The following is a 27,137-nucleotide window of genomic DNA, read 5'->3' as shown; positions in this document are numbered from 1 at the left end:
ATGAAATCGAGATAGTTGTTGATTATAAATTGTAGTTACATCGTTGTCCTATTCACGTTACATAGACCGGCGCGAGGGCAAGCCGCTTTATTTGTGTTTGTGTCATTTGAGAGAAAAACATTTTGTGAGGTAAGTTGCTAAGATTTATTTTTAATATTTTTTAGGAGGTACCCCTGATGAGCGATGAAATCAAGGATATGAACAACTAGGCTCCTACGTGAAGTCTCTCTCAAGTCTGAGATCAATCCTGGATAGGAAGAATATGTCCCTTTCATTCATGGATATGTAATTTATGAATGAAAACGGCATATCAAGATCGAGGTCAGACTATTAACTGTTTATAAATAAGGGCCTTAAAAATTATAAAAAATATCACAGGTAGGGTTCAAATCTGAAATAATATATACAACTAGATATTTCCTTAAGCAGTTTTACGCCTCTTCCTGCAGAGGGAGGGAATTTTAATGTTAAGCCCATATACCGACCAAGTGTTGAGATTTGCGAGCTCATTGGCGGAACTCAACACCACGTCAACTACTAGAACGGGGAAATTATAATAAAATAAATATAATCCTTCCTCCAGTTGGGAACCGAACCCACAACCCTCGCGTTTGCAGACGCTCTTCCACTACGTTTTCAGGTTCCCTCTGCCTACATATATTGGATATATGCGAGAAATAGTGTGAAGCTAAAAAAACAAAGTCTAACTAGTAATCAAATAAGAGAAGATATGGACCCATGATTTAAAGAAGGAAGTCACTCTTTACCTGGAGTATTTCCTTTCCAAACAGTTGCCCTAAAGGAGAGCAATATATTGAATTTGTTTATGTAGTGAGTTTGAGTATTTTTAGTAATCTCAAAGTTATCTAAGTAACTTTTAGCAGTCCGACAAAGAACACACACAAGGTCCAATACTAATTTTCAGTTACATAATTGATCTCTTTTAAACTTTGTTTCTTAAGAAACAAAACGTACTTCAATATAATATTTTTAAAAAACATATGTAAATTTCATTTTCAAAATTTTTTATACATCTTCATATTTTGTAGAAAAAAAACAAATTAATTTGTCTGAATAAATATTACCATTATATGTATACTTCTTAATCCGATACGATAGTCGATTCTTGTGTTTTAACTTATGAGAATCGTGTACGTACTATCAAAAAAATCTAATTCAAATAACATTTTAATAATAACTTATGCAGGTAATCTTTATTTAGAACTTAAATTATTCGTCTAAGTTACATCATATTCACGTTTTGGCATGCGGTGCGCGTGCGCATGCCCCGCTTTGATGTGGCCAGTGACGAGCTACACCGTCGCTGTCGATACGTTCTAATTCATCTCCTATTTTAATATTATCTTAATGTACATATTTATAATAATATATTTTAAAAAATAAACGGGGAACGTATCGTTAGGCCATTTCATATTGAGTAACGGAATTCAACATCCCGCTTTGGCTACCAAATGGAGAAGATAAAAATAAATATAATCATTTCCCCGCGTGGGGATTGAACCCTCGAGCACAGCGTTTACAGCCATTTATTGTAAATGTATCATCTACATTTAAAGCTGGTTAAATGACAGATCTACCGACAACTAGTGATGTTCTACTTAAATTACTTTCAAAACATAAAACTTGTGACCGATTACATTCCAGCACTTTTATAGCATTCTTGAATATATGGCACTCAACTATTCTTTCAAAATATTACGTTCACATTCTTCAGTGACTTTTACTACGTTTCTACCAACAGGTTATTTGTATTACATATATGTACACAGTGGTCAGTGGTCCCTGCTAACAGCAATGATATAAAAGTGTTCCTTGATCACGAAAAGAGAGGGAACTCCTGTTCTGAACATCAAAACAAAACTAGAAAATAACATTGTAAGTATTATTTGAATCCAGACCCATGTTCTAGTACACAGAGTGCATTGGAATTAAGTACATACAGATTGACCGTCAATCACTATTTAGGTAAATGGATATATAGATAATTTTATATAGCGGCCTCATATATAGAGATTCTTGGATTATCGGATATCGAACCACGCTTGTTAATTTTCACGCTTGCACATAATGAGATCGAGATAGTTATCGGTTACAAGTTGTAGAAGCTACATCGATGCCCAAATCTTATCAAAATCAATCACACCATATAGCCTAATTTCTGATATTATTGCGATCAACCAAACAAACTCTTTAGTTTTATAATATTAAATATAGATTTCTAATTTAAGATTATTTTTACGTCATCAATTGACAGACCTTAAGTATTTTCAGGTTTGACCTAATGTTATATAACATGTACCCTACCCTACTCAGGGAGCCGTGAGATAAAAGATATGATGATTTGATAAAAAGGTTAGAAAAATGACTATCTACGGAAGTAATGCAAATTAATTTATTTTTTTTGTCTTAAATTTCAATATAATTACACTTGATGAATTTAAATTTATAAATAAATATTTTTTTAAATAATAACTACTTGCAACCTTTCTTTATCATTTATCACTTTTATCAGTGAGGCCTTCAGAAAAGACAAGAACAGTACGAGCTGCTAGCAACATATGTATATGGCAAGTCCTTCGTGACATTGAGTGTTTTGCACTAAGCCAGACAAAGTCCCCAAATAAATTCTATTTATTGATTCATAAAATTGAATTAAACATATATAAAATGATTATTTATAGCGATAGTTGAACATTGATATGTCAATCTACCCAATAGTAGGTAGGTCTGACTGTACACGCGACGGCTGCAAGAGGATACTTATTCAGGAGAATGAATTATCCTCATTTCCTTTTCTGTGTGGTTCTTACTCTTTCTTCGATCTAGAAAGAGTAAGACTCACACAATGTCTTGAATTAGTAAAGAAAAGTAAAGGACAGTGTTTCTTAAAAGTACTTTTTCTTTGTCTACGTCGATGTCCTGGTTCTGTAAATAATCTACTTTTTAGCTTCACGTTGTTCCTCTGGGAATTTGAGACATTGTCGTCGGACAATCAGACGCTCTATCGCTGCGCCAGGGCGGCTTCTACCAGACCGTGACCGTAGTATTGTCCGTAGTGTCGGTTTCGGCCAAAAACGGATAAAATGAGCGGATACAATAAATAATGATGTATAATGAATAGAGTAACAGTAATAAATAATGTATGTAAGTACTTTAATTAGTGTTAGTGTTAGGTACTATATTAATTTATCATTAATTATCTAAACGGCTGAGTGTAATAACACTCTTGGACTATTAGCGTATTAAGTAAATAGTATTTAGGTACTTTACATTAGGAAATCCTGAGTTTTCAAAAAAATAAGATATTCAACTTGAAAATATATTTTTTAAAAAACTAATTAAGGTATTAATATTATATTCAATGAATTATTTATTAATGCCAAATTATAAAATAATATTATTTACAACAAGTGCTGTTAAATCGGAGATGACAGGAGTACTAGCGTGATTAATATTTTGATATATTTTTTATGTAGCGGAACTTGAATATGCACCTATTAGAAACCGTCGAATTACTTTCAACTAAGCCATGTATGTAATGTACGTTCTTATCACGGGTTCGAATTCTGCAACATGTAAATTATTAATAATTCATTATTTGTTTCATTTCAGACCTCACATTAAATTTAGGTTAAATATTTGATATATTAAAACAAGTTCACTAGTTTAAGCGGGCGAAGCCGCGAGCGGGTCGCTAGTCTACAATAAGTAAAAGGCGTTACATTGTAAGGATAATTGAAACAATAAATATGTCAACAACGTGTAAATACTTGTATTACCGAGATAACTAGTATCCGACTCTATACAGAGATTGATATCTCGTGGAAGTGGCATGGGCATCTATTATAAGAATTTATAGTAAATATCAGAACTGCATTATTCTAAAGAGCAAGTAATAAGTCCACGATGTCATTAACAAAGATACTCTATATTTTTCTGTCATTAGTATAGATTATAAAATACTTTAAATTATTTTTCATGTAATAAAGTAGTAGGTAGGTATAATTATTGATATTTATTATCATAACATCTAAATTATAAAATAATTGTGTGATGCAGAATTTAGATCGATCTTGTTTATTATGTTTATCTATATTAAAAACAGTATCAGCACAATCCTTTCATAAAATTATTATTTTCATTTTAGTACTAATAGTTTTTTAAAAAAGATTTTTGATTAAGTTTCTTTTATTCTTTTTAACTTCACGCTGTATTCCGCACATAACAAGGTAGACAGAAGGTAGACACTCTTTGCCTCGTTATCAGAACAAGGAAATGGAAATTCTATACTAAAATAATATAACGGGAATTGAACCCACAACCTGTCGCGCTTACAGTCGTAAGTGAGCAAGTCGACAATAAAAATAACTTTAATAAACTTAAGTATTTTTAAATACTATATTCTATTCTACACAATACTATACATGGGTAATTGGCTAGTGACGTAACCGGCACCAAACACTGTCACAATCACAATCAAGCGAGCGAGCATTCCCGCGCGGCCCGCCCTACTGAGAGCACGTTCGCGCCAAATCTGACATTGACATTTCTGTTAACAGCTACAATATACGATCTGTATCACGTGTCAGTGTTGACAAATTGAAAGTTTTTTTTTTATAATATTTTGTATTATTTTTTTTGTGTTAATTATTTTTTAAATCTATATTAACGGTGAGTTTTTTATTTTATTATTTTTGTATTATTTTATTATAAGTTTTATTGTTTATCTCTATCATCGTACACAGAGAGACAAGTCACTCCGTTCTCCACTCTTCTGTTTAAGTAATTTAAACGTGCAATGTGCGTAGATTGGTAAATCCTAGCGCAGTGAATTATTTTAAATTTTAATACTGTGTTGTGCTTGCTGCGCTTAACCAAACTGAGAAAATTTTTATATTTTAATAACATAACAAATATCGTGCATGGTCCGGGATTACCCAAAATTATGCCAAATATAAAAGAATTAAATAATTAAATTAAAAATAATTTAAATGCAACATAAAATATTTATATTATGCAGTGCAACGCTAATTTGTGTGATTTAAAATATAATTGACCTTGTAAAAAATCTCTACATATACAATAATTAGGCGCGCAGCTATTATTTTGAATTACAATTGTATCCATTGTTACTTCACATCATTCATTATGCTGTGTGTATGATTTGTAGGTTTTTTATTTTCATATTACGGTTTTTTATAATAATTTTTTGGCTTTATAATGTTAATGGGAACAATAACACTAGATTTTTCGTTCTGGGATTGATGTAGATAAGATTAAAATGATTTACATTTATTTATAAAATTATATATTTCTAATTATTTATGTAATAAGCTAATCCTGAGAGCAGAGGACATTCCGATTTGTCGGTGAGGTTAAAATAAGTATTTTTTAAATATTTTCTTTTAGCTATCTCTTAACGCTTATTTTGTTCTAGGCTAGAATATTATAGAGTTATAAAAAATACATAGTACTTACCTATAAAGTGAGATCCTGACTTGGCGGTTATATGAACTAAGCGAAATTACCTACGCTCTTTTAAATAAAAAAAAATAATTAATAATCAACCCACAAATGACGAAAAAGACAAACCACAGATACACAAACAAAAGTTTAAAAAAAGAACTCGGTTAAAAATTTAAAAAAAACATAGTAAACAAAACACATGAATGGAACAATGTAACTTAGTTACGTAAAGTTTAGTGGCAATATTGACCTTTGTTGTATAACCGCGCACGTAATACGTAGACCGCACGCTCACTTCACACAGGCGTCTGTATACTGTGTGTGTGTTATTTAACTTTTGGTAAATTTAAAATTTGATTAATTTTAAGTAATTTATGATAATTAGAATATCAATATTTTTTATAAAAAAAATAGCTCCGTAGTCTAACCCGCAGTCTGCCAATGTAGGCGAGGTAAATGCAAACATACTGCACACTCGGCGACATATCTGGCTAATCGTGATAGTTCTGGGACCGAATTCTATTAGTTACGCGATATAAAATGCAACATTATAATTATATCTCGGCCAGTCGTGGCAAGGATGTGTTTGTAAACGCGACAGGTTGTGGTTTTGATTTCCACTCTACGAAATGAAATATTTAATATTTTCACTTATCGCTATGGTAACGCGGAAAAGCGCGGCAATACAAATTTGATGGAAATTCGGAAGATTTAGAAACGGAAATATCTTAACGGGAACAGAGTGTTTTAACACTAGATTTCCAGGTTTACAGCATAAAGCGTACGTGCGAGATGCAGCATGAAGCCAAAAATAATTATAATTATATGTAAAGTGTAAAATACTGAGCATCCCATGTCTGGAAAGTTGAGGAATATTAGTATGAGGAAAGTATAGGAATACGTTTTATTTATATGCATTGTACATAACTTAAATATTTATGATGAATATTAATTACAATAATATTAAAAATAATTAATTATTATTTAATTTTCTCGGTATTGTTTTAACATTCTTAAGTAACATAAGTACCAATAATATAATATCTAGATCGCTTTATAAGTAGGTATAATGAAAGTTTTATTTTTTTTATATCTTCACGCTATAATATCCCACTCGTAGCAGGCAGGCTAGGCAGGAAACTAGTGTTAAAACACTTAATTTCAAGTAAGGCATTGCGTGTTGAGTAGCGGAATTCAACACCGAAAATTTAACATAGTACCTAGTAATAATAGTAGTATTATTGATATTTCTAATGTTAGTAAACAAGGAATTGCAACTCACTACCATTACGGAGACTCATTACAATTTCCTCAATCGTACCAGGTGGGTGTCTATTACGCAATGCGATTAACGTTCCACATAATCTCAATACAAGTTAGACTTGCGTTCATAGATCTTAAGTAACACCGAAAGTGAGTTATGAAATTGACTTAATTATTACTTCAATATACTTGTACGTGGTGTTCGATATAAAATTGTTATTGGCATTTTCAGTTAGTCTGTCTGTTACGTCTTTACAACCACTGATAAGAAACTTGAATTTTTACTCATTATTAGTATGAATATCTTAGTCAATTAGCATAGTTAGTTCTTCCTTATCTAACCTATCCTGCTTTGTATATTCGTACTTTATCATTGTTAAATATATAAACATTGTCCGAGGTGGGAATCGAACCCACGCAAGCAGTGCTTAACACTAAGCATTAAACAATTTAAGATAAAACATATAAATGTTATCAGAGTTTACTCTAAGCTGAACTAAGATTTAGACTTCCACGTTCGAGTGATTGATAAATATTATTACATCACACACTTATAATACATAGTTGCTTAAGATTATCTACTATGTAACGCGTGGAGTACATATTTATCTAATATAACTTACCTTATCGTCCGTCCTGAGCGCCCGCGGTAACCTTTACAGCAGGTGCAGGTTCCTCGAAACTAAACTGTATTCAACTATAAATGGACTAAATGGATCTAACACTAAAAGATTTTTGGAATTCGAACTAGTAATACCTGAGATTAGCGCTTAACTCGCGTAAGCACACATTTTATATAGTCATAACTGAGCTCGTCGTACACTTGATAATTGACACTTTTTATAATATTATTGTAGACTCCAGAGTGTCAGTTACATGGTCTTATCTGCTTCAATTATCCTATCCTATCCTATCCTATATCTTATAAAACAAAGTCGCTTTTCGTGTCTGTCTGAACTTTCTAACTCTTCTTCTTCTAAACCACCCAACGGATTTTTATGCGGTTTTCACCATGAGGTCGAGTATTTCTCAGGGAAGGTTTATATATAGTTTATTATTTGTACATTCTTATGTAAATTAACATAAATACGATAAATGTGTCTAAAGTCCTACCCATTGAGACACTTTCGCGCATGCGCTGCTTTAATGGTAAGTACCACATGAAAATAATGTACTGGAGTATTGTTTCTCTTAATAAGATCTACAAAAAAGTCCGCGAGAGCATATTTTTATCTTTTAAGGATAACGTGTAGTGATCATATTTTTGTCTAAAAATAGTAATTTCAATATATTTTTTATTGTGAGGGATATTTTTCCATAATGGTATTAATCCTTATCCTTTAAAATACTTTATTAATTTTCTACGTTTAACGAAGATAAAATTGGCTTTTTACACTATTTCGAAATTGCGAGTAGTATTAGAGAAAAACGCATTTAATTGTTGACACATCCCGCCGTTGACTCATCAGCTGTGCCGACTCAAGTTTTACTTATCCCTTACTCTCAGCATATAAATAAGTATATTAGTTGGCCATTTAATGTAGACCAAAACTGTCTTTTACTGTTTTTCATTTTAATAAGTACTTTAGAAGTTGTTACAATATCAAAACATCCTTGCTGCGGAACGCGCCCCGCGAAGTTTTGCTTATATAAGCGCGTCATGAGTAGTCATCGGTGGTTCAGTGGTAGAATGATCGCCAGCCACGCGGGCAGCCCGGGTTCGATTCCCGGCCAATGCATTCTATTTAATTTTCCTCACAGGCAGCCACGTAGTGTTTGCTTTTCATCAGGGACAGAATACCCTCTTCAGCATTAACCACAAGCTCGAAAAAAAAAACCCGCTATAGAGGCATAGCAACGAAGATTTAGATGCGTTTACACGTATTGGATAATTAGAGTTGTATGTATTATTTAAGCGCGATATATTTGGTTTCATATTTTTTGTAGTAGTTATTAGTAGGTAGGCTTTTGTTTTTAATTTCTTCCGTTTAAAAATAGTCATTTAACTATCTAAAAATAGTCATTTAAATATATTTTAATAAGTACTCGAAAAGATTAGTAGCAAAGATTTAAAATTACGGTACCTACTAAAAAATCCTTGCTGTGTAAAACAATTGGAAAATCCTTATTGAAACTACGAAAATGCGGGTTGCATTAGGGTTTCATTAATTTTCACATTATCTTACTTACGTGCTTTGCAAACATACATTATATGAATAATCCAGTAGTAAAAGCGGGCGAAGCCGCAAGGGGGTCGCTAGTATATCTATAGTTAAAGTAATCTTATAACGTTAATTTAATCATAATTGTCCTAAATAGTTACATTCCATAGCATCAAGTTAATTCTTTATGGATATGTATAAAGGGAAATATTTTCAAGCATGATTTACTTAAAATTATTTTATTGATACAAATAAAACTTTAAAATGATGCTCAATATAAAGCTTCATATCAATGGACACGTCAAGAGAATGAATGATGGAGGAATGGTAAAAAAGGCAATCTTAGTTCATAACCCATGAAGCAACAGTCGGTGGTAGAAAAGGCAAGAAGATACCTTGAGTTCAGCCTCGTTAGCCTTCGTGAACACAGTTAACCGATAATGTACACCGATAATGATTAGTAGACCATGTAAAAATCACAAAGATCGTCCCCCGGAGGGCATAATTATATTGATGACAGTGGACGAGGCGAAAGCCCTAATCTGAGGATTGAAATATTGCGGCGTTGAGTTCCACTACTCAACACGCAGTGTCTCCAAAAGGCGGCAGAAAATGGGGAACGAAAGAGTCTTAATGGGAACAAACTGTCTTAACACTAGATTTCCAGGTTCCCTCTAATACCCTGCTATGTACGGGATACAGCGAAAAACTAAAGACAATACATTTTTAAGTTTTGTTTTTTATAATTAAAAATCAAGGGTATTCGTCAACAAATCAAGAAAACATCCGTCACCCCTTTGTCTATTTAATTTTCCACGCGTATTTTCATCAAAATATTTGCTTAATACAATTATTATCATGAAATTCGATACAAAGTTACTATATCTGACCTGGTACGTAATTTAATACGTCCTCTATAAGTTGCGCACGCGCAGACGGCAAGTACGATAACTTGGAAAGATCATATCATATTTTCATACATAATAAATAACGAAAATTGTTTCTGAAGTGCCCTTTTTACGCAAGGAAAATTGCAAAACTAGTAAACATATAAGAAAATAATACTTAAATGAGTCTAAAACTCTAAAGTAGTAACCGAGCTCACTCTGCTACGTACTGTTGCTGAGTAATGAGCCATAATGGCAGATATCCTTTAACACTGCAAACTGCAAATCTGTCCCGCTTCAGACGACTCTTTATTGTTTTAAATTACATCAAATAAGCCGTTCTAAACGACCACATCTTTATAAACCCACATACCAGTATTACATACTCTATATGTCTTATACACGTATTTGTGCGCAAAAAATAAACCTATAGTAACTATATATAAATATATGAATGAAAAATATAGTTTTCATTTCTTGCCTTTTAACAAAACTTTCGTTCCCACTTTGTGTCACAAAAAATCAAATAAAACAAATGATTTAAATTATTAATCTAAATATTCCTTTAAAACACATCGCAAGTTTTTACTGCCATGGCGTTAGTTTTGTTTACTTTAACATACGAGTATTATTCTATAGAGCAATTAATTTAAATAAGCTTTATTTAATTATAAATAGGAATCTTTAAGTATACTTTAATTATTCATATTGTTTACCTTTTAACAACTTTATACGGGGAAGTCTTTGTACATACTATAGACTTTCCTATAAACCAACAGGAAAGAAAAATACAAAACAATGCGACAATTTATGTATTTAATTAATTACTCTAAGCATATTATTTATTTTATTCTTAAAAAGCTTAACGCAATATTTAGCAGTGTAGACAGAAGAGCTCTTTTATCTTAGCTGATGATGCCATTAGGGCCAGCATCATTCATTCCACAGGAGCCTAGTGTCAAAACACTCCATTCCTCATCCACCGCACTATTTGTGACACACTGAGACTTGAGACAAAAACATTGTTAAAAATCTTTCATTTATTATATTCAGAAATATAATACGGTCCGTCCGGATATCCGGAAAACCTGCTTAAGATATATCTATATTGGTTACTTGAAAGGAATTTATCAAATAGATCTAAGAAATAAGATAATATTTACAAACAACTTTTGCCCATATTTACTACATATTTATGTTATTATTATGTAAATGATTGTATTTTGGTTGGATTTTGTTCATATTGTTCCTTTTATATTCAATGTATAAATTCAAATGGTTGGAAAGACTTCTAGAGGCATTGCGTGAGGAGTGACGGAACTTAACGCCGCGCTTTGCCTCGACACCAGAGCGAAGATATGGAAATATAAATTTAAATAAATATTTCACTTCCTCTAGTAGTGGTTGAACCTACAACCAGTCGTACTTACAGTCACGGATTGTGCCCGTGCGTGATTACGCGTAAACCAAAATAAGTCTGTCGAGCGACAGAGCTACCGTCGCTTTGTGATATGAACTAAATATTTTCCTCGTATCATATTAACTTTCCTGTCATTTTCTGTACATTGCTGACTTATTATATAAACTGTAAACAGTTAATTATATTATTTTTTGGTAATTACTGTTATTAGTAATTGTCGCTAGCTTTACTTACTCGTTGGTAGTAGGTTCGATCACATGTAGAGTAGATACGTCTATACGATATGCGAAGTTGTTTTCAATCAAAGTTACTATAAAAGTAAATAAATAATAATAAAAAAGAGAAAATGAAAATATGGCTATAATATGAACATCATAAATAATGTTTTATGAAATTTCACATTTAAAACGTCAAACCTTTTAGATTCGCATTCTATACGAGAACTAGCTTTTTCTGTAATAATCAAATAGAATAACTAAGAGACGTGTGAGACTCGTGACACAGTAGGTTATGTCAAATATGCATTAAATTGAAGCCTTGCGCGATAAATAAGGTTATACAAGAATATTTCCAAACCAGTACTTCCTAAGATTACCGCGATCCCACAAACACTCTTCAGCTGTATAATATTAGTATATAGATATCGTAAATCGCATACGTTTTGAAATCTGTAGCTAGGATTTTACCAAAGAGCACTCAGGTCAGACAGCAGGCTGCCTGGACCTGGGACGTGATACCGGGACCGGTTTGAGAAACTAGTTGGCGAATGCACTATTTCCTCGTGCCGTGGAACATTTAGTGAACCCAAGTGTATAAACTTGCTTTATGTTAAAACTGAATTATCTTTATAGTTTCGTATGTGGGTATATTTAAAAAATATTTATCATTTAGAAAATATATGTTAAACATTTATGTTTATATGCTTGGAAATACATGTTTTTTTAGTTATCAATTTTAAAGTTTTGTACATATGAAATAGGTTATTATATTATCAACACATCGAACGAATGAGTGATGAGAGAATGGCAAAAAAGATTTACTATGGTAAGGTTATCATTGTCTTAGCTGAAATACAAAAGGCAAAGTTACTTCTATATTTCTATATTAACATTAATTGTAAATAGCTAAGAACGCCTGCATACGTTTGGGTAAACAAGGCTGTTATCACATTGGTCTAGGATAAGGAACTGTCACACGCTGTCAAGTGATAGCAGTGCAGTTGTGTCACGAATAACTTACAATATTCTCTCGTGAAGTGAAAGCTTTAAATATTTACATATTATAATGCTCTAGTTTTTGGTTAAATGTTTTTAAATTTATGAACAATCAAATGATAAAAGAGTGAAGTGACATTTTATAGTTTATTTTTATTGTTACAAGTTGTTACTTCAAATAATTTTATTTGTTTTTATTAGGTAGATATACAAAAACTACGCTGAAATGTAGAGTACATATAAACATTTTATATTCGTTGCGCTGACGTGGACAGCGCCTTTTAAATAAACCGAACGTTCTTTATCACCGCCTTGTATATTGCCAATAATTTAGTCTGAATTCTGAGTGGGAATCGAACCCTCACCTGTGGCCTTTACAGTCAGACGCAATGTCACTGCGCCAGGACGATCTTAAAAATTATATTATACTTAAAATGTTATTTTGACAGATTTTCTTAATGATCGTAATTTTTTTATAGATAAATTGAGACGTTCCTTATCAGATCGGAGCTTGTATTGTATTTAAATACAAAAGATGCAATGCTGATTTCTTGATTTTTATCTTTATCTAAAGAGATAAAGATATCTTAAAATGTTTGCATTTCGTTTATAGATTTTGTTCTTTTTTGATGTGATAATGCATAAGTTATTTTTATACTCTATTGTGTACTTTTATATTTTTTATTTTCCAGATAGTATTTAGAACGCTTTTTCCTGCGAGTATCTATACTAAACACAAGTAGAGGGAGCCTAGTGTCAAGACACTCCGCTGCCACTTCACACAACCCAACTTCATGTTTTGCTTCGACACCAGAGCGAAGAAATTAAAAATATAAAATATTTTATTTCCTCGAATGGAAATCGAACCCACAATCTGTCGCGCTTACAGTCACACGCTCGTTCCCACCACGCCACTGGTCTCATCATAATATGTTTACTAATATAATATGTAAAATAACTTACAATTTCCTAAAACATAGATAAGAAAAAAGATAATTCCCTTATCTTGTTATCAAAATACCTCTATTCTATCGATATTAAAGTAAATCGTCCACTTCGATATTAAATTAGTTTACCTCCGGTGTTGTAACGCGGCCTCGGTCTGTGAGATGGCGGCTGTAGGGCGGGCAAAGGCCACTTTTGCGACACTGCAAAGCAGCACTGCACTTACTTAAATATTACACTTAGCGCTTATCAAGCGGTTGTGCAAAGTGTTTACAGTTAATTACAATTTATTTCGTATTTCAGTTTAACTTATTTGTGGTTAGAAATAGAGTTTTTATAATGTTTTGTAAAGTGTATTCATAAAAACTGACTGATTGAGGCCAGATGTGCCGCAGGGACAAAATCAAGGGGGAAGCTGTGACTGTGAGCTCGACGGGTTGTGGGTTCGATTTTCACTCGACTTTGCTTTAATTAAAAATAAACTCTTTCGTTACTGAATCTGACACGGCAGTACAGGCTCAGTTACGTGGCGCAGCAGTAGGTACTACGTTGGGTGTGGATTTGGAAGACTTGGAATGAATTATTTTCACTTCCTCTTTCTGGTAACAAGACAAAGCACGGCGTTAAGAACCGCCACTCAACACACAATATCTTAAACATTGGACGAAAAATGTAAAACGAAGTCGCTTAACAATAAGTTCTCTTCCTACGTTGCTATATGTGGCATACAGCGTGATGCTTAAGAAAACTTACATTTTCTAATTAATTATACCTACATAAGTAGGTGTAGCTGTATATGATGCATTTGTCAGTGCAACCATCTGTTATCACAAAAATACTGGTACCTAACTCAAAAGTCAGTCAAAAGTCATTTACATATACCGAAGTCAGTCAGTCAAAAGAGTACCTACTTATACCCGAGTCAAAAGTAATATGATTGTGCAATTTTAAATATAATAAATATATCATGTTTTTAATAACGTAAAAACTATTTCGCAAGCTGGTGTCGACACAGCGAATTACACTTTCAAAGACCCTGACGCGAACCAAATATCTATTCAAACTCACTATTGCGGTGAATGGCCGGTAAACCTCAAAATCACAGTTTACTTAAACGAAAAAGTTGTAGGTTCGACTCCCATTCGGGGGAATGAAATATTTGAACAACCGTCACGATTGCAGTTGCACCATTGTGCATCTATTAATAAAAGGGTAATATAACCTAATATTAAATATGTTCCCTCTATTTTAATATCGATATTTCTATCAATAATTATTTGCTTTCACAATATCTTTTTGTAAATACAAACATGGTAGGTACATGTAGATATGTAAATAAACGATAATGTTATTTAATACTTAATAATGGATTTTTTATATCTTACTTTTAAAAAATCATGTTCACGCTGTGTCCCACACACAGCAGAGTACGCAGAAGGAACCTAGTGTTAAAACACTCCGTTCTCCACTTTCTGCTGAATTCTGAAGACATTGCGTGTTGAATTGCAGAACTCAACGCCGCGACCCTACATACTAAACTTTGGCGTTTATCGCCGCATAGTTTCGGCCATACGTTGTTTACGGAAGTTTACGTTAACGGAAGTCAGTTACACGGATTTGGAACACGTTTAGCACCTCGTCCTTTAGTCACGGTCTCGGTCTCGGTCAAATATAATATATTGTTTTAGAACAATATGTCGGCCTTAGAAAGTGTATAGAGAATGTATTTGTTTTTTGTCACTAAAGCCTTGCTAAATTGCAAAGTCTAAGTATGACATTGTACTTACCTGACAGAAGAGTTTAACTTTAAAGAAATATTATTCTTATGAATAATATATTAACTATAATAAAAGAAACCTAAGCGTTAAAGATACATTAAGTACATTATCATCATCAACAGCCATCTTTTGTCCACTGTTGGACATAGGCCTTCCCCAATTCTCGCCACCACACTAATACATACAAGTAATACATATACATATTTCTAAGTACATTATAATTAGCTTTAACACCTATTAATAATAAAACAATTAGAAAAAATAGATGGATGAGGCCGTCGTAAGCGTGGCGGTTGTGGGTTCGATTCATACCTGGGGAAACTAAATATTTAACAAATATTTTATTTCCTGGCAAAGTGCGGCGTTGAGTTCCCCTACCCAACGAGAATTCGACAGTATGTGGGAAATAGAAATTCCGTGATGAAGAGGGATGTTTTAACGGTAGGTTCCCATGTTCCTTCCGCTTACCCTGCAATGTGCGAGATAGAGCGTGAAGCTACGATAACAAGGAAGAAATACAAAATATGACATATTATTGGTACATATAACAACAACAGTGTGGATAAACTGACAAAAAAAAATAAACAAATATAAATATACTGCAGTCCTCGTATTTGCAAATATCACAAGGTTAGCTACCTTAATTAATCGGGACACGAACATCCTTTGTACCTAAATAAATTAATGAATAGTTAACTAATTTTGAGAATAATAAAGTAAGCAGAAAAATGATAGTGCCAAGTAATTCCGTGCTGCACTTTCCACTCGGATTCGATACATTATGGGTGGTGTTGCGGAACTCAACGCCGCGTCTTGTCTTGTTACGAGTGACAAAATGAAAATAGTTCATTCCCCCGGGAGGGAATCGATGTTATTATAGTTATAAATATTATAATTTAATTTTGGCTATGTACTTAATATTCTATTCTATGTATATTCCACAAAACAATAGCATTGCATATTTAGAAATGTTTGTTTCATATGCAATCCCCTACATTATTATAGAAAATCAATATTCTTTCAATGTTTATTAAACCTTTAATTACAATAAATATTTACAAAATCTATCCCACATTACAATTAGGCAACTGATAAGAATACAGATAATATATTTAATTGTAATCGGCTATTAAGGTCGGGTATCTGTAATAATTATTTTCATAATCAGAATAGTTATCATCATTATCAAAGAAAAACATCATAAAATGATGTCATAATTTTTTGGATTCTACTTTGTTAAAATGTCGTGAGCGTCTCAGATAGTCTCTTACTGTAAACGCGATCTATGCTTATCCTGGTATTCCTGGATGATAGGACTGTGCTATTAAAATACTCTATATCAATAAAGTATATTTTCTACTTTATCATCCATCTCATCATTTTGATGGGTATAGAGAGTACGATAGTGACACGAAACAAAACATCCGTTTATTATTGTCCACTGAGCTGTTACCTAGTTTACCAAATATCTGACACGGAAACCTGGCCGCGAGCATGCTTGTTGAAACAAACTTTACTTCAGACGCCATCCTGGACTATTAAATCATTAAAATTATTAAAACAATTAAAATTTAAAATGAACGTCTATTATATCTTATTTTCTTTTAATATTGAGTTCAAACCAAGTTGCGGGCGAGAACTAAATTATAACAATATCAATTTTGGCCATATATCAAAAAAATAATCTCTACAATTACGAAAGATGCAAAACGAAAATTTATTTAATTTGACTTATTTATTTCTTTAAATGTATAATAAATAAAATCTTTACAGTAAAATGAAATAAATATTGATATCAATATCAACAAAAAACCAAATCAATATTTTATAGCTCAATTAAAATAATTGCTTCAGCCATTGAGGCCGGCCTCGCGTAACATTTTAAATCTATTTAAGAATTATTTATATTAGAAACAATCTCATTTGAAGTCTGACATCGTCTTTGGAATACCGTAATGGAGTACCTGCCGGAGTGGGTATCGTATTAATTAGAGGCCGTCATCGCGCAGCAGCACAATCATTCTCCTGTAAGCGCGACGGCTGTGAGTTCCATTGCCACTTAATCAAAATGAGAATTCACCCACTCGTCATGAAATGTCTCAATTGAGAGGAAATCCGGGATCGGCGTCTTAACACCAGGTTCCTTCTTCACCCTTATATGTGGGAACAAGCATAAAGCTGTTTCAACAATGGCATTAGAAGTCTCATATTGTCTTTTTAAAACCGAAATTGAAACGTGTATTAATAGTTGTGTGTTCTAATTTCGAAGACATCGAGAAATATTCAAAGTGACCGTTTTAGACAACCAGGTCAAATATAACGTTTCTTATCAATACAACACACATTGGTTTCTTATAGAAAACCTCACAAGTTTTGCACAATAAATTATAGTGTTTTTTCACGCTGTTTTCCGCGCACCGCCCAATTTTCGGGACATTGCGTGTTGAGTGGCGGAACTACGTGTAGTTCCGCCACTCAACACAGGACACGTCCTGCTTTATCTTGGAAATCGAACCCACAACTCTGGCGTCTACAGGCACTCTTCTACTGCGCCACAATGACCCTTGTGAAATTAGACTAACTATATGTACCATGGGTGGAGATGAGCGTCAATTCGCATTTTAAAGGGCCGCATCAAAATGGACACAGTAAATCTTTTGAATACAAGTCAGTCTTTTCTCTAATAATATAATATTCCTTCACAAACCTAACTACTGAACGTTGACTACAGGCCATGTTTGACTTGGACATTAGTATATTTTATAAACACGGCAACCTCAAATTTGCTATGCCGTTAGTTCACTTCAAACATAACTTTCTTCGTATAAATATGATGGTAGCAAAAAGCTTACTTCCGTTATATGATTTCCGGTATGCAATTAAAAATGTGAAAGTTCAACTTAGATCACTTTACGTTTTCTTTACTATATCACTTTAGGACATTCACTGGTGACCTGACGTGACGTGAGCCGTGGTCTTGATGGTGGACGTCGTTATCATAATCTCAATCAGAATAGGATTATCACAGTCCGGTTTTTTTTGCTTCACGCTGTATCCTGCACATAGAAGAATAGACAGAGGGAAGCTGGAAACCTAGTGTTAAACATTACCATTCTCTACTTTCCACCGAACTCTGTAGACCTTGCGTGTTGAGTGACAAATGCCTCGTTAACAGAGCAAGGAAATCAAAATAATTAATAGAATTGAATCCACAACCTGTCGAGTTTACGGTTGCACGTTTGTGCCCCTGTGCTACTGCGCCACTGGCCTCCAAGTATTATTACTTAAAAAAAACATTACTGACCATCTATAAAAGTAAAAGTTGTAGAATATTCTTCTTGTATTAAACTGATGTAGAAGTGGAGACAGCCGGGTGTCCCCTCGCATGCAGATCACCAATTGTGGCTCAATTCCATTGCGGATGACAGCCATTGTCTCATTGCGCGCCAATTATTATACAGAAAAAGTATATCTGGGGACTTGCACTTACTTACATAACCTATGCACACTTGTGTTTTAGGAAAATACAAAAAAGTAAAAATATTTTAATATATTAATGTCGGTATCCTCGAAGGCTATTTTTTTACAATTATTGGTTGTTTCCTGCAATCTATATAAATAAAAGGACTTGTCCTCACTAACTGAGGTAAGACGCACGCACAAACGTGGAATTTGGACAGATGTTTACTTTCATAATCTGGACATCCACTAAGAAGGGATTTTGAAAAATTTTTACCCTAAAGGGGTGAAATAGGGATTCAAAGTTTGTATGGAAAAATCTTTAAAACGCCACCGATTATTATAAAATTTTTAATTTAGACTCTTAAAAATACTTAATTGAACATGTGTTTCATGGTTTTCTAGAATTCACCCCCTAAGGGTGCAAATAAGGGGTTGAAAGTTTGTATGGAAAAATCTTTAAATCGCCACCGATTTTTATAAAATTTGAAATTTAGACTTAAAAATATTTCATTGATGACATATTTCGTGGTTTATTAGAATTCACCCCTAATTACGCAAGCGAAGCTGCGCGCGTCCGCTAGTATAAAATAAAGTACATACATACATATATTAGCGATATTATAAATGTATATAAGTGAACATTAACGTAAGTGGAATTTAAATACTAATAATATAAAAGAATTTCAATCCTTCAAATCAATACGAGGCCAGTCGTGGTGTCGTGGCGTAAGTTCACGAGGGTGTGACTGTAAACACGACGGTCCGCGGAAAGTAGTGAGCGGAGTGTCATAACACTAGGTTCCATTTGCCTGAACTGTTGATACGTACATAAAATACAGGGTGAAGCTGCTTTTTATGTCAAATAAATGCTGGTACTACTATTTATAGTATAGGTCCTCGTAGGTTTAAATTTTCACATTTCGCAGGTACACAATGTATTGACTATACAAAACATTTATGAGTCAGCCATTTAAATAGCAATAATGTATACAATTACAATTTTGTTGGAACTAACAATTTTTCACGCTTCTGAATGTGGAAGAATAATACCTATACTTATGAATCAGTAACAAGTGCAACACGTTTTTATTATCGTGGCTAATTTTATTGTGCGATAAAATGTTGTAGCTAAGTTTACCTAAAAAAGGTTTATTTACATAGCGTTAAATTCAGAGATTTTTTCATTCCACTAAATACGCAGAGAAGTATCTCAACACTAGGTTATTTCTGCCTACCCTGGTATTACTTGTGTAGATAAACGAGGGGAAAGAGATCTTTCCCTTCGTTTACTGTCATCAACCTCCTCATACATGTCCTCAGACGTGTTACCTGATCTTCCTCCAGTATCTATGATATTGTGTTTTCGAAGGTCAACCGAAGTCTCCCCCTACCTCTCTTACCACTCACTTTTCCATCATAATTTTTATTTTGCCATTCTTTCATCACTCATTCGTTCGACGTGCCCAAACCAGCTGAGCACGTTCTTCTTCATTCTCACCGTGACAATCTCGCTAGTACCTGCCATTATGTGTATCTCTTCATTGCTACTCAATGGTATTTGAAAAAAATGTAAAATCATTCCAATATATCATTACAAACAGACATACAATAAATCAAAAGTTTTCTTTTTTATTTATTTACGCAATATTGTAATTTACATTATTTATTTAATAGAAACGTATAAATCCACATATTTATCGTAAATAAGTCGATCGTATCGATCGCCGGATATAACGTGTCTTCCTGTGGACGGTCGCCTTGACCGCTAGGGCTGCGGCTGCGTCGCGTGCATACATAAACAAACACGCAACTTACTCAACAAGCTAAACATAACAGGTTCTGGGTTCGATTCCTACTCGAGGAAATCTAATATTTTCATTTTCTCCTCTTGTAACAAGGTAAATTGCGGCGTTGATTTCTGCCACTCAACACACAATGCCTCCAGAATTCGCCGAAAAGTGGAGAACGGAAGTGTCCTACTGAGAGTGTCTTAGCACTAGGTTACCAGCCAGATACAGCAGGAAGCTAAAACAGATTTAACTTTTGCATTAAATTTTAAGTTAAAAGTAAGGCACCCCTATTCACGAACCATTGTTCTGGTTGTATCACTTCCTGCGTAAACGCAGGTTTATTGACGTATGCTAAAATAGGAGATTATTCTTACATTCTTTTACTTTATCTTTTAGACATAAAATATGTTTGATATTGTTAGTTTTTGAAAATATGAACATAATAAAAATGTTTGATTACATTGCTCTAACTATCAACTGCCCCCGATTGACACAATTCCATTGCTCTAGTCTTTTTCACCTATATCTACCCTCTTTTATATAAACAAGTAGTAAGTAAAATAAACATATTGGCTATATTTCATAAATCATTATACTTATACAAATATGATATACGTGTCCATATTACGTCTATAAAATGCTATGTATGCATGTATGAGAAACACAAACATCTCGCACACTCAAGGTGAACCACAAACTGTACTGTACTTGAAAAAACCTTAATTACAAGTGAATGGTAACGAGTTCAAAGTTGTGTTGATTCTGTGCAAAAAAATACAAGTATAATATTTATAATTTATTTTTGTGCATAGGTTGAATTATAAACCGATTCTCTGTTATTTGTTGTTAAAAAAAGCTTTCATTTAGCAACCATTCGTCAAAGAGTGAAAGAGAGAGAGTGAGAGAGTGGTTAGGTTAAAGTTGTAAGAATGGGTGATGAAGGAAAGACAAAAGACATTTATGGGTTCTTCTCAGGCAGAGAGCCCCCCTCCATTAGGAGAGCATGTAGAGGTTGATAACAGTAGACGACGCAAAGAGCCGTTCGCTAGGAATAAAGCGCTGTTAAATAGCGATTTAATAATATCCAAATTTATATTATTAATATCGTTAATTCGCACAAAGTTTATATCTCGTGTAATTCGACCTTATAAGTGATCATATTTCATATACAGGTACACAAATATAATCCATGTCATATTTCTACAAACATGGCGTTGTATAAGAACGATTAAATAACACTACACCATGGCATTAATTAATAGTCAACTATAAGTTACGGCAGGTTTCTATACAACAATAGATAATAACAAATTATTAATAGTATAATAAATATAATTTTACGTGTTAACATATATAAAAAATAACATCTCAAGATCAATCACAGACTTAAGAGACTTTCATACAGACCCAAGAGTGTATCTGTCAATTATTCACACAAATAATAACAAAAAATATGTGCAATAATATAAAGAAGTTAAGATAGTATTATAACTCCATAGCAGATGACGGCCCCTCAAATAGTTACATAAGATAAAGTGCATACAGAAGCACCATAAACGTTCTATTTCGCAACGAAACTTAGAAGTCACCGACACTGGCAACATTGTGCAAAACCCTGCGCGGGCGCAGTGAACGTCGCTCTTACTACAATATTACGCTAGATCGCCTCTCAACGTGTGTACTTACGATTTACTATAACTGATTTTACTCCTATATATCTAGATAGGAGTAAAATCAGTGCTAAATAAATGAGGGTATTGATTTTTAGATACATTTCAAGAGTACGCAATTATAACATATTATAAAAAAAACACACACAGCAGTGTAGGTAGAGGGAACCTATGGTCAAGACACTGAGTTTCCCATTTTGCACCGAATTCTGGAAACATTGCGTGTTGAGTGTAGGAATTCAAGGTCGCGTTTTGTATCGACACCAGAGCGAAGAAATGAAAATAAAGTCGTGGCAACGACCACAAACGTGAGACTTTAAACGCGACAGGTTATGAGTTCGATTCCCACTTGAGGAAATAAAATATTTATTATTTTCATTTCCTCACTGTGGAAACGATGCGAAGCGCGACGTTGAGTTTCACCATTCAACTAGCAATGCCTTCAAAATTCGTCGGAAAATTGAGAACGAAACTGTCTTAATTGGAACGAAGCGTCTTAACACTAGGCTCCCAGGTTCCCTCTGCTTACCTGCCTGCTGTGTGAAAAATGTGTAACTATGAAAAAAAATCAAATTAAAATAAGTACATCTACGAATACCTACATATTGGTATATTGAGTATATTGAGCTATAAATCTTAATTATTAACGAGTAAATTTAAACTTATTAGCCGATTCGTTAGTTCATTGCATACAGCTAATAATAATTAATTAATTAAGAGAATTATTTATTAAAATTAGTTATAAATATAGTTTTCATCCTCATTATTAAAATGAATCTTTCCCTAAAAGGACTAAAAGTTATTAAAATATATATCTCGCTGACTAATATTGAAAATAAATCTAAATTAATGTTTTCATATAATTCCAGCAATGGACCACGACCACTCCCATCACATGACAGAAGCGACCATCGTCGGTAGCCACGATGGCCATGACCACGGGGCCGATGGTCATGACCACTGCGGCGGACACTCCATGGTGGTGAGTATTTTAAACATTTTTTTTGGCTTCACGCTGTATCTCGTATACCTTTAATTCATTTTTCCTGTAACAAAGCAAGAGCGTGCAAAGGCTGCGACTTCTAATGGTAGTCTCTAAAAGACAACCTTTTGGCATAGTGGTCTTAACAGATAGGGGAGTAGACTAGTGCTAGTAAAGAACGTTTATTCGAATAAACCTACAAATTAGTGTTAGTTCAAATTTTTTTATGGACTTATAGAAGTTCAATAATATTGAGGCCGTCCCCCACTTTCCGCCAAATCCTTAAGGCGTCGCGTGTTGAGTGGTGGAACTCAACACCGCACTTAGTCCTTTCCATAGGGAAAAAATAAAAATAACAACAAATAACTGCTTCAACAATTATAGTTTAATTATTTGGAATCGTAATTTATTTTAAGAACAAATAATTGAAGTGATAACGTTGTTATCAGCGACCGCAACTCGATCGTTACCCACCTAGTGTTTCCCCCCGACCGCAGATAGTCAGTACAGTAGGTACTAGCGGACACTACTCACATTACTTACGATAAGCGTGTTGGATCGTTTTGTTTGAAGTTCTCATAGAACTATGTAATAGATAGTTATTGTTATTTCTATTCAAGATAAAAAAATATTTCTAAGTTTTTGAGGAAGGCAACAACGGAGTAGACTTTGTTAGTAAAAACTTTCTTTTTAGTCTTTTTCTAGATTTTTTACAATTCTCCCGAAGTCCCAAGCTTTACTTTATGTGCACCCACGGCTTTCTTTTAATATTTTGTCAAGACGTATGTAAATCTATATTCGTATAAATATGCTGTGATATATGGTATGTCATACGAGTGACTGACAGAAAACGCAAAGCCGTAAATACTGTATACAGAAAAGAAATTTGGTTTGTAGGTATGCACTCCTTAAGTGTTCCTATTGTTCTGCCCTACATTAAGGTTTCTCTGAATTCTTACGGGAACAGCAAAAACGGAAAAGACAAATACTTCCTAATCCGCGCAAAGTTGTATATATAAAGGTAAAGACAGATATTTTGTTCGTGCTGTGTTCTTCATATTGTAATAGACAATAGACACAATACGGTGCGACTAACTGGACCTTTAAAATATTAACTTTAACTCAGTCTCCTCTAGAGAATGCGCTGCGTAAGTTAAGTAATCCATTCTCCAAGGCTGCTTTATTAGTGTCACGTACTAGAGCAAATTCCGGAAGTTCTCGGAGCTGGGGTATTAGTGATTTCTGCATAATTTAACAATTCAGGTCCTCACTCCATCATCAAACCAGCACGATGATATTATGTTGTGATATTGTCATCTCAGCTACGGATGACTGAAAAGTTTCATGATGATACGATCACGCGAATATTAAGTATGTTAAATAAGAAGTCGACTTGCTAAACGTGTTAATAATTGTGACACATTTATACTAATTTTCGTATATCTAAAATTTCAGTTTCACGCTGACGTTACCCAAGAGATTCTGTTCCGTGGATGGGAAACAACCAACGCTTTAGAACTCTTTGGTTCAGCGGTCGCCATCTTCCTCGCCGGGGCTCTTTATGAAGGCCTCAAGTACTACAGGGAGGCCCTCCACGCGAGAGCCACTACTGCTACAGGAGACTCGCAAGTCAATATTACTAAAAATGAATGCGGTTCTAAGGGCGCTTGTGGCGGAGCAGCTGCCGTTAAGTAAGCTATTAAATAATATATTTTTTAATTTTACGGTGTATCCCTCATTTAGCAAGGTACCTAATACATACTTACATAAACATTTTCCCGAGAGACATTTGAGTCCAGAAAATATAACGCATGGAATAAGTATAGGTATTTCTATGAAATGATGTAGGGATACTTTTCATAGAAATACGCTATATTTCACATGAAGCAGGGTAGCTAGAGGAAACCTAGAGATAAGACACTCGGTTCCCCACGCACGCAGCGTAAATAAATATACATGCACGTATTCTCAACCACTTTAGAACACTTTAGAACCCACAAACATTGCCTTAATTAGAGATAATCTAGAATGAACACACGCTTCACGCTGTATCCCTCCCGCACACAGCAGAGTAGACAGAGGGAACCTAGTGTTAAGGCACTCCGTTCCCCACTTTGTGACCCTGCGCCACGAATGGCCTCAAACTGATTTTATCCAATTGAAGCTAACGGCCTCCCCAGGTACTCCATGCTGTCTTCCGCGCACATCATCCAGACGTTGCTCCACATCATCCAGTCGACCGCCTCCTATATCCTCATGCTGGTGTTCATGACCTACAACGTGTGGCTCTGCATGGCGCTGGTGCTGGGCATGGCGGTGGGATACTTCTTCTTCGGTTGGAGGAAGTCCTCTGTGGTGGATGCTACGGAGCATTGTCAGTAATAAGAGAAAATTCACATTTTAAATATAACTTTAAACCGGATTTATCGTGTGTATTAAGTATTATATAATTTTGGAAACCGGACGTTCTGAATACCTTCATTATCCCGGTTAATCCAGTTTAATACTAATTTAAGACATTGTCAGTAATGATATATATTATGGGAATGAGGGGAGCCCACTACTAAAGTTTTACTGACAAAAAAAACTTGTATAATAAAAAAGATCAGTTCATAGCTTGACTTCCAAGGCCCTCGTCTGGTAAACATTTGTAGGTACGCCCATGTTAGAGATGGTCAAGTAAAACGCCTAAAAGGTGTATTCGTTTAAAAATTCAATGTTTTATGTATTGGCCTATTTGGTTTAGAATTCATATATTAATCCAAACAGAAAATGAAGTATGAACTACACGGTAATTGACAACTGAATATGCAAGATATTTCATTCTCATTTTATGTATGAGAGAGAGAATGAAATATTATTTCAACGTAAAGTTACGTTAAATATAATAATTTAAAAATCTTATGGTATACTTATTCGCATATTGACAGTCGTGAGTTCTGTTTCTTCCTTAGGCATTATTACTGTGAACCAACTTTAAAAATGTAAAACAAATACTTACCTAAAAATGAATACTTCTTTAATTGCGAAAGACTTAGAAGCTTCTTTATACCTGATATTGTATTATATTTGTAATTTAAGTACGAAGTTAAAAAAATTAAGTAAGCTATATTTTTAATTTAAAAATATGCTTACCAAATAATATAAACAGTTAGTTAGCAAATAATATTACATGGTGACCGTTCTTTTAAAAGTAAATGACAATAATTATATCTTTGATCAATTATACATATATGGGTATAATTGATCGAAGAATTATATTTATTTAAAAGTAAATATTGTATCATCTCAGTCACGATCAAGTGGCGCCATCTAGTGCAGTACTGTATTATTTTTAATTGATATTACATTTTTGCATGAATTATAATTTAACTGGATACCTATAATATATTACTTTTAATCTTTTTGTAGAAAACTGATTAAATATCTATGCTAAGTTTAAATTAACAGTTGAAAATTATTAAAATGTTATTTTATATTATATTATCTTTTTAAAATATAATACTTGTAAATAGCATTATAGTGAACTCGAAATCATAATAAAATTATAGCAATTATTCTAGAAATTTCTATGTATCGAATTGTATTCCCCTATTTAAGATTGAGAAAGTGCGGATTCAAATCAATACACATTGAAATTTTTTGTATGACTTACTTATATTATAAATTAAATTACTTACTCTTAGCACTCTTTATTGCGTTACATTGTATAATTAAAATTAATATAATTCATAACATCTACAAATTATTTTTAATTATTTATAATTTCTATTCTTGGTTATAAAATAGAGTAAGTGAGCATAAATATATATAAAAACTATCTTTATCAAATGATACTTTTTTATATATATTTATTCTAGGACATTATAACAAAATGTACTTTAGAAAAAAAGCATTCCATGCTAAATTAATTTATATCACATTGTTACTCTAAAAATTCATAATAAATGAGCAGCGTCATCTGGCGTTGAGCAGTTTTATTACTTTTAAATTAATTTATCAATATTATTCAACAGATGGCCGTGATATAATAATGATATGTAAGATGTAAATAAAAGAATTTCGTTAAGTAGAGTA

General features: G+C 33.4%; 1 protein-coding gene across 2 annotated transcripts; it reads left to right on the top strand.

The window, feature by feature from the left end:
• LOC146537086 (high affinity copper uptake protein 1-like) lies at positions 1-27,137 on the top strand. Of its 2 annotated transcripts, none has more exons than XM_085189720.1 (4): positions 1-129; positions 22,948-23,060; positions 24,516-24,751; positions 25,241-27,137. In XM_085189720.1, exons 2-4 carry the CDS (start codon positions 22,950-22,952, stop codon positions 25,440-25,442), a joined length of 549 nt encoding a protein of 182 aa, XP_085045846.1. In that variant the 5' UTR covers positions 1-129; positions 22,948-22,949; the 3' UTR covers positions 25,443-27,137. The 2 variants fall into 2 exon arrangements, with proteins under 2 accessions (XP_085045846.1, XP_085045845.1); XM_085189719.1 differs by lacking the exon at positions 1-129 and adding an exon at positions 4,502-4,692.

Source organism: Heliconius melpomene, chromosome 8, assembly GCF_056956725.1.
Source record: "Heliconius melpomene rosina isolate 202511_hmr_F chromosome 8, ASM5695672v1, whole genome shotgun sequence".
Lineage (NCBI taxonomy): Eukaryota > Metazoa > Arthropoda > Insecta > Lepidoptera > Nymphalidae > Heliconius > Heliconius melpomene.
This window is presented reverse-complemented; position numbering and strand designations above follow the sequence as displayed.

Bases quoted from the DNA above. Each gene is read 5' to 3' on its own strand.
- LOC146537086 (XM_085189720.1), top strand. From the start codon at position 22,950: ATGGACCACGACCACTCCCATCACATGACAGAAGCGACCATCGTCGGT. The intron at 23,061-24,515 runs GTGAGTATTTTA...CTAAAATTTCAG, and splicing joins GCGGCGGACACTCCATGGTG to TTTCACGCTGACGTTACCCA. The intron at 24,752-25,240 runs GTAAGCTATTAA...CGGCCTCCCCAG, and splicing joins GGCGGAGCAGCTGCCGTTAA to GTACTCCATGCTGTCTTCCG.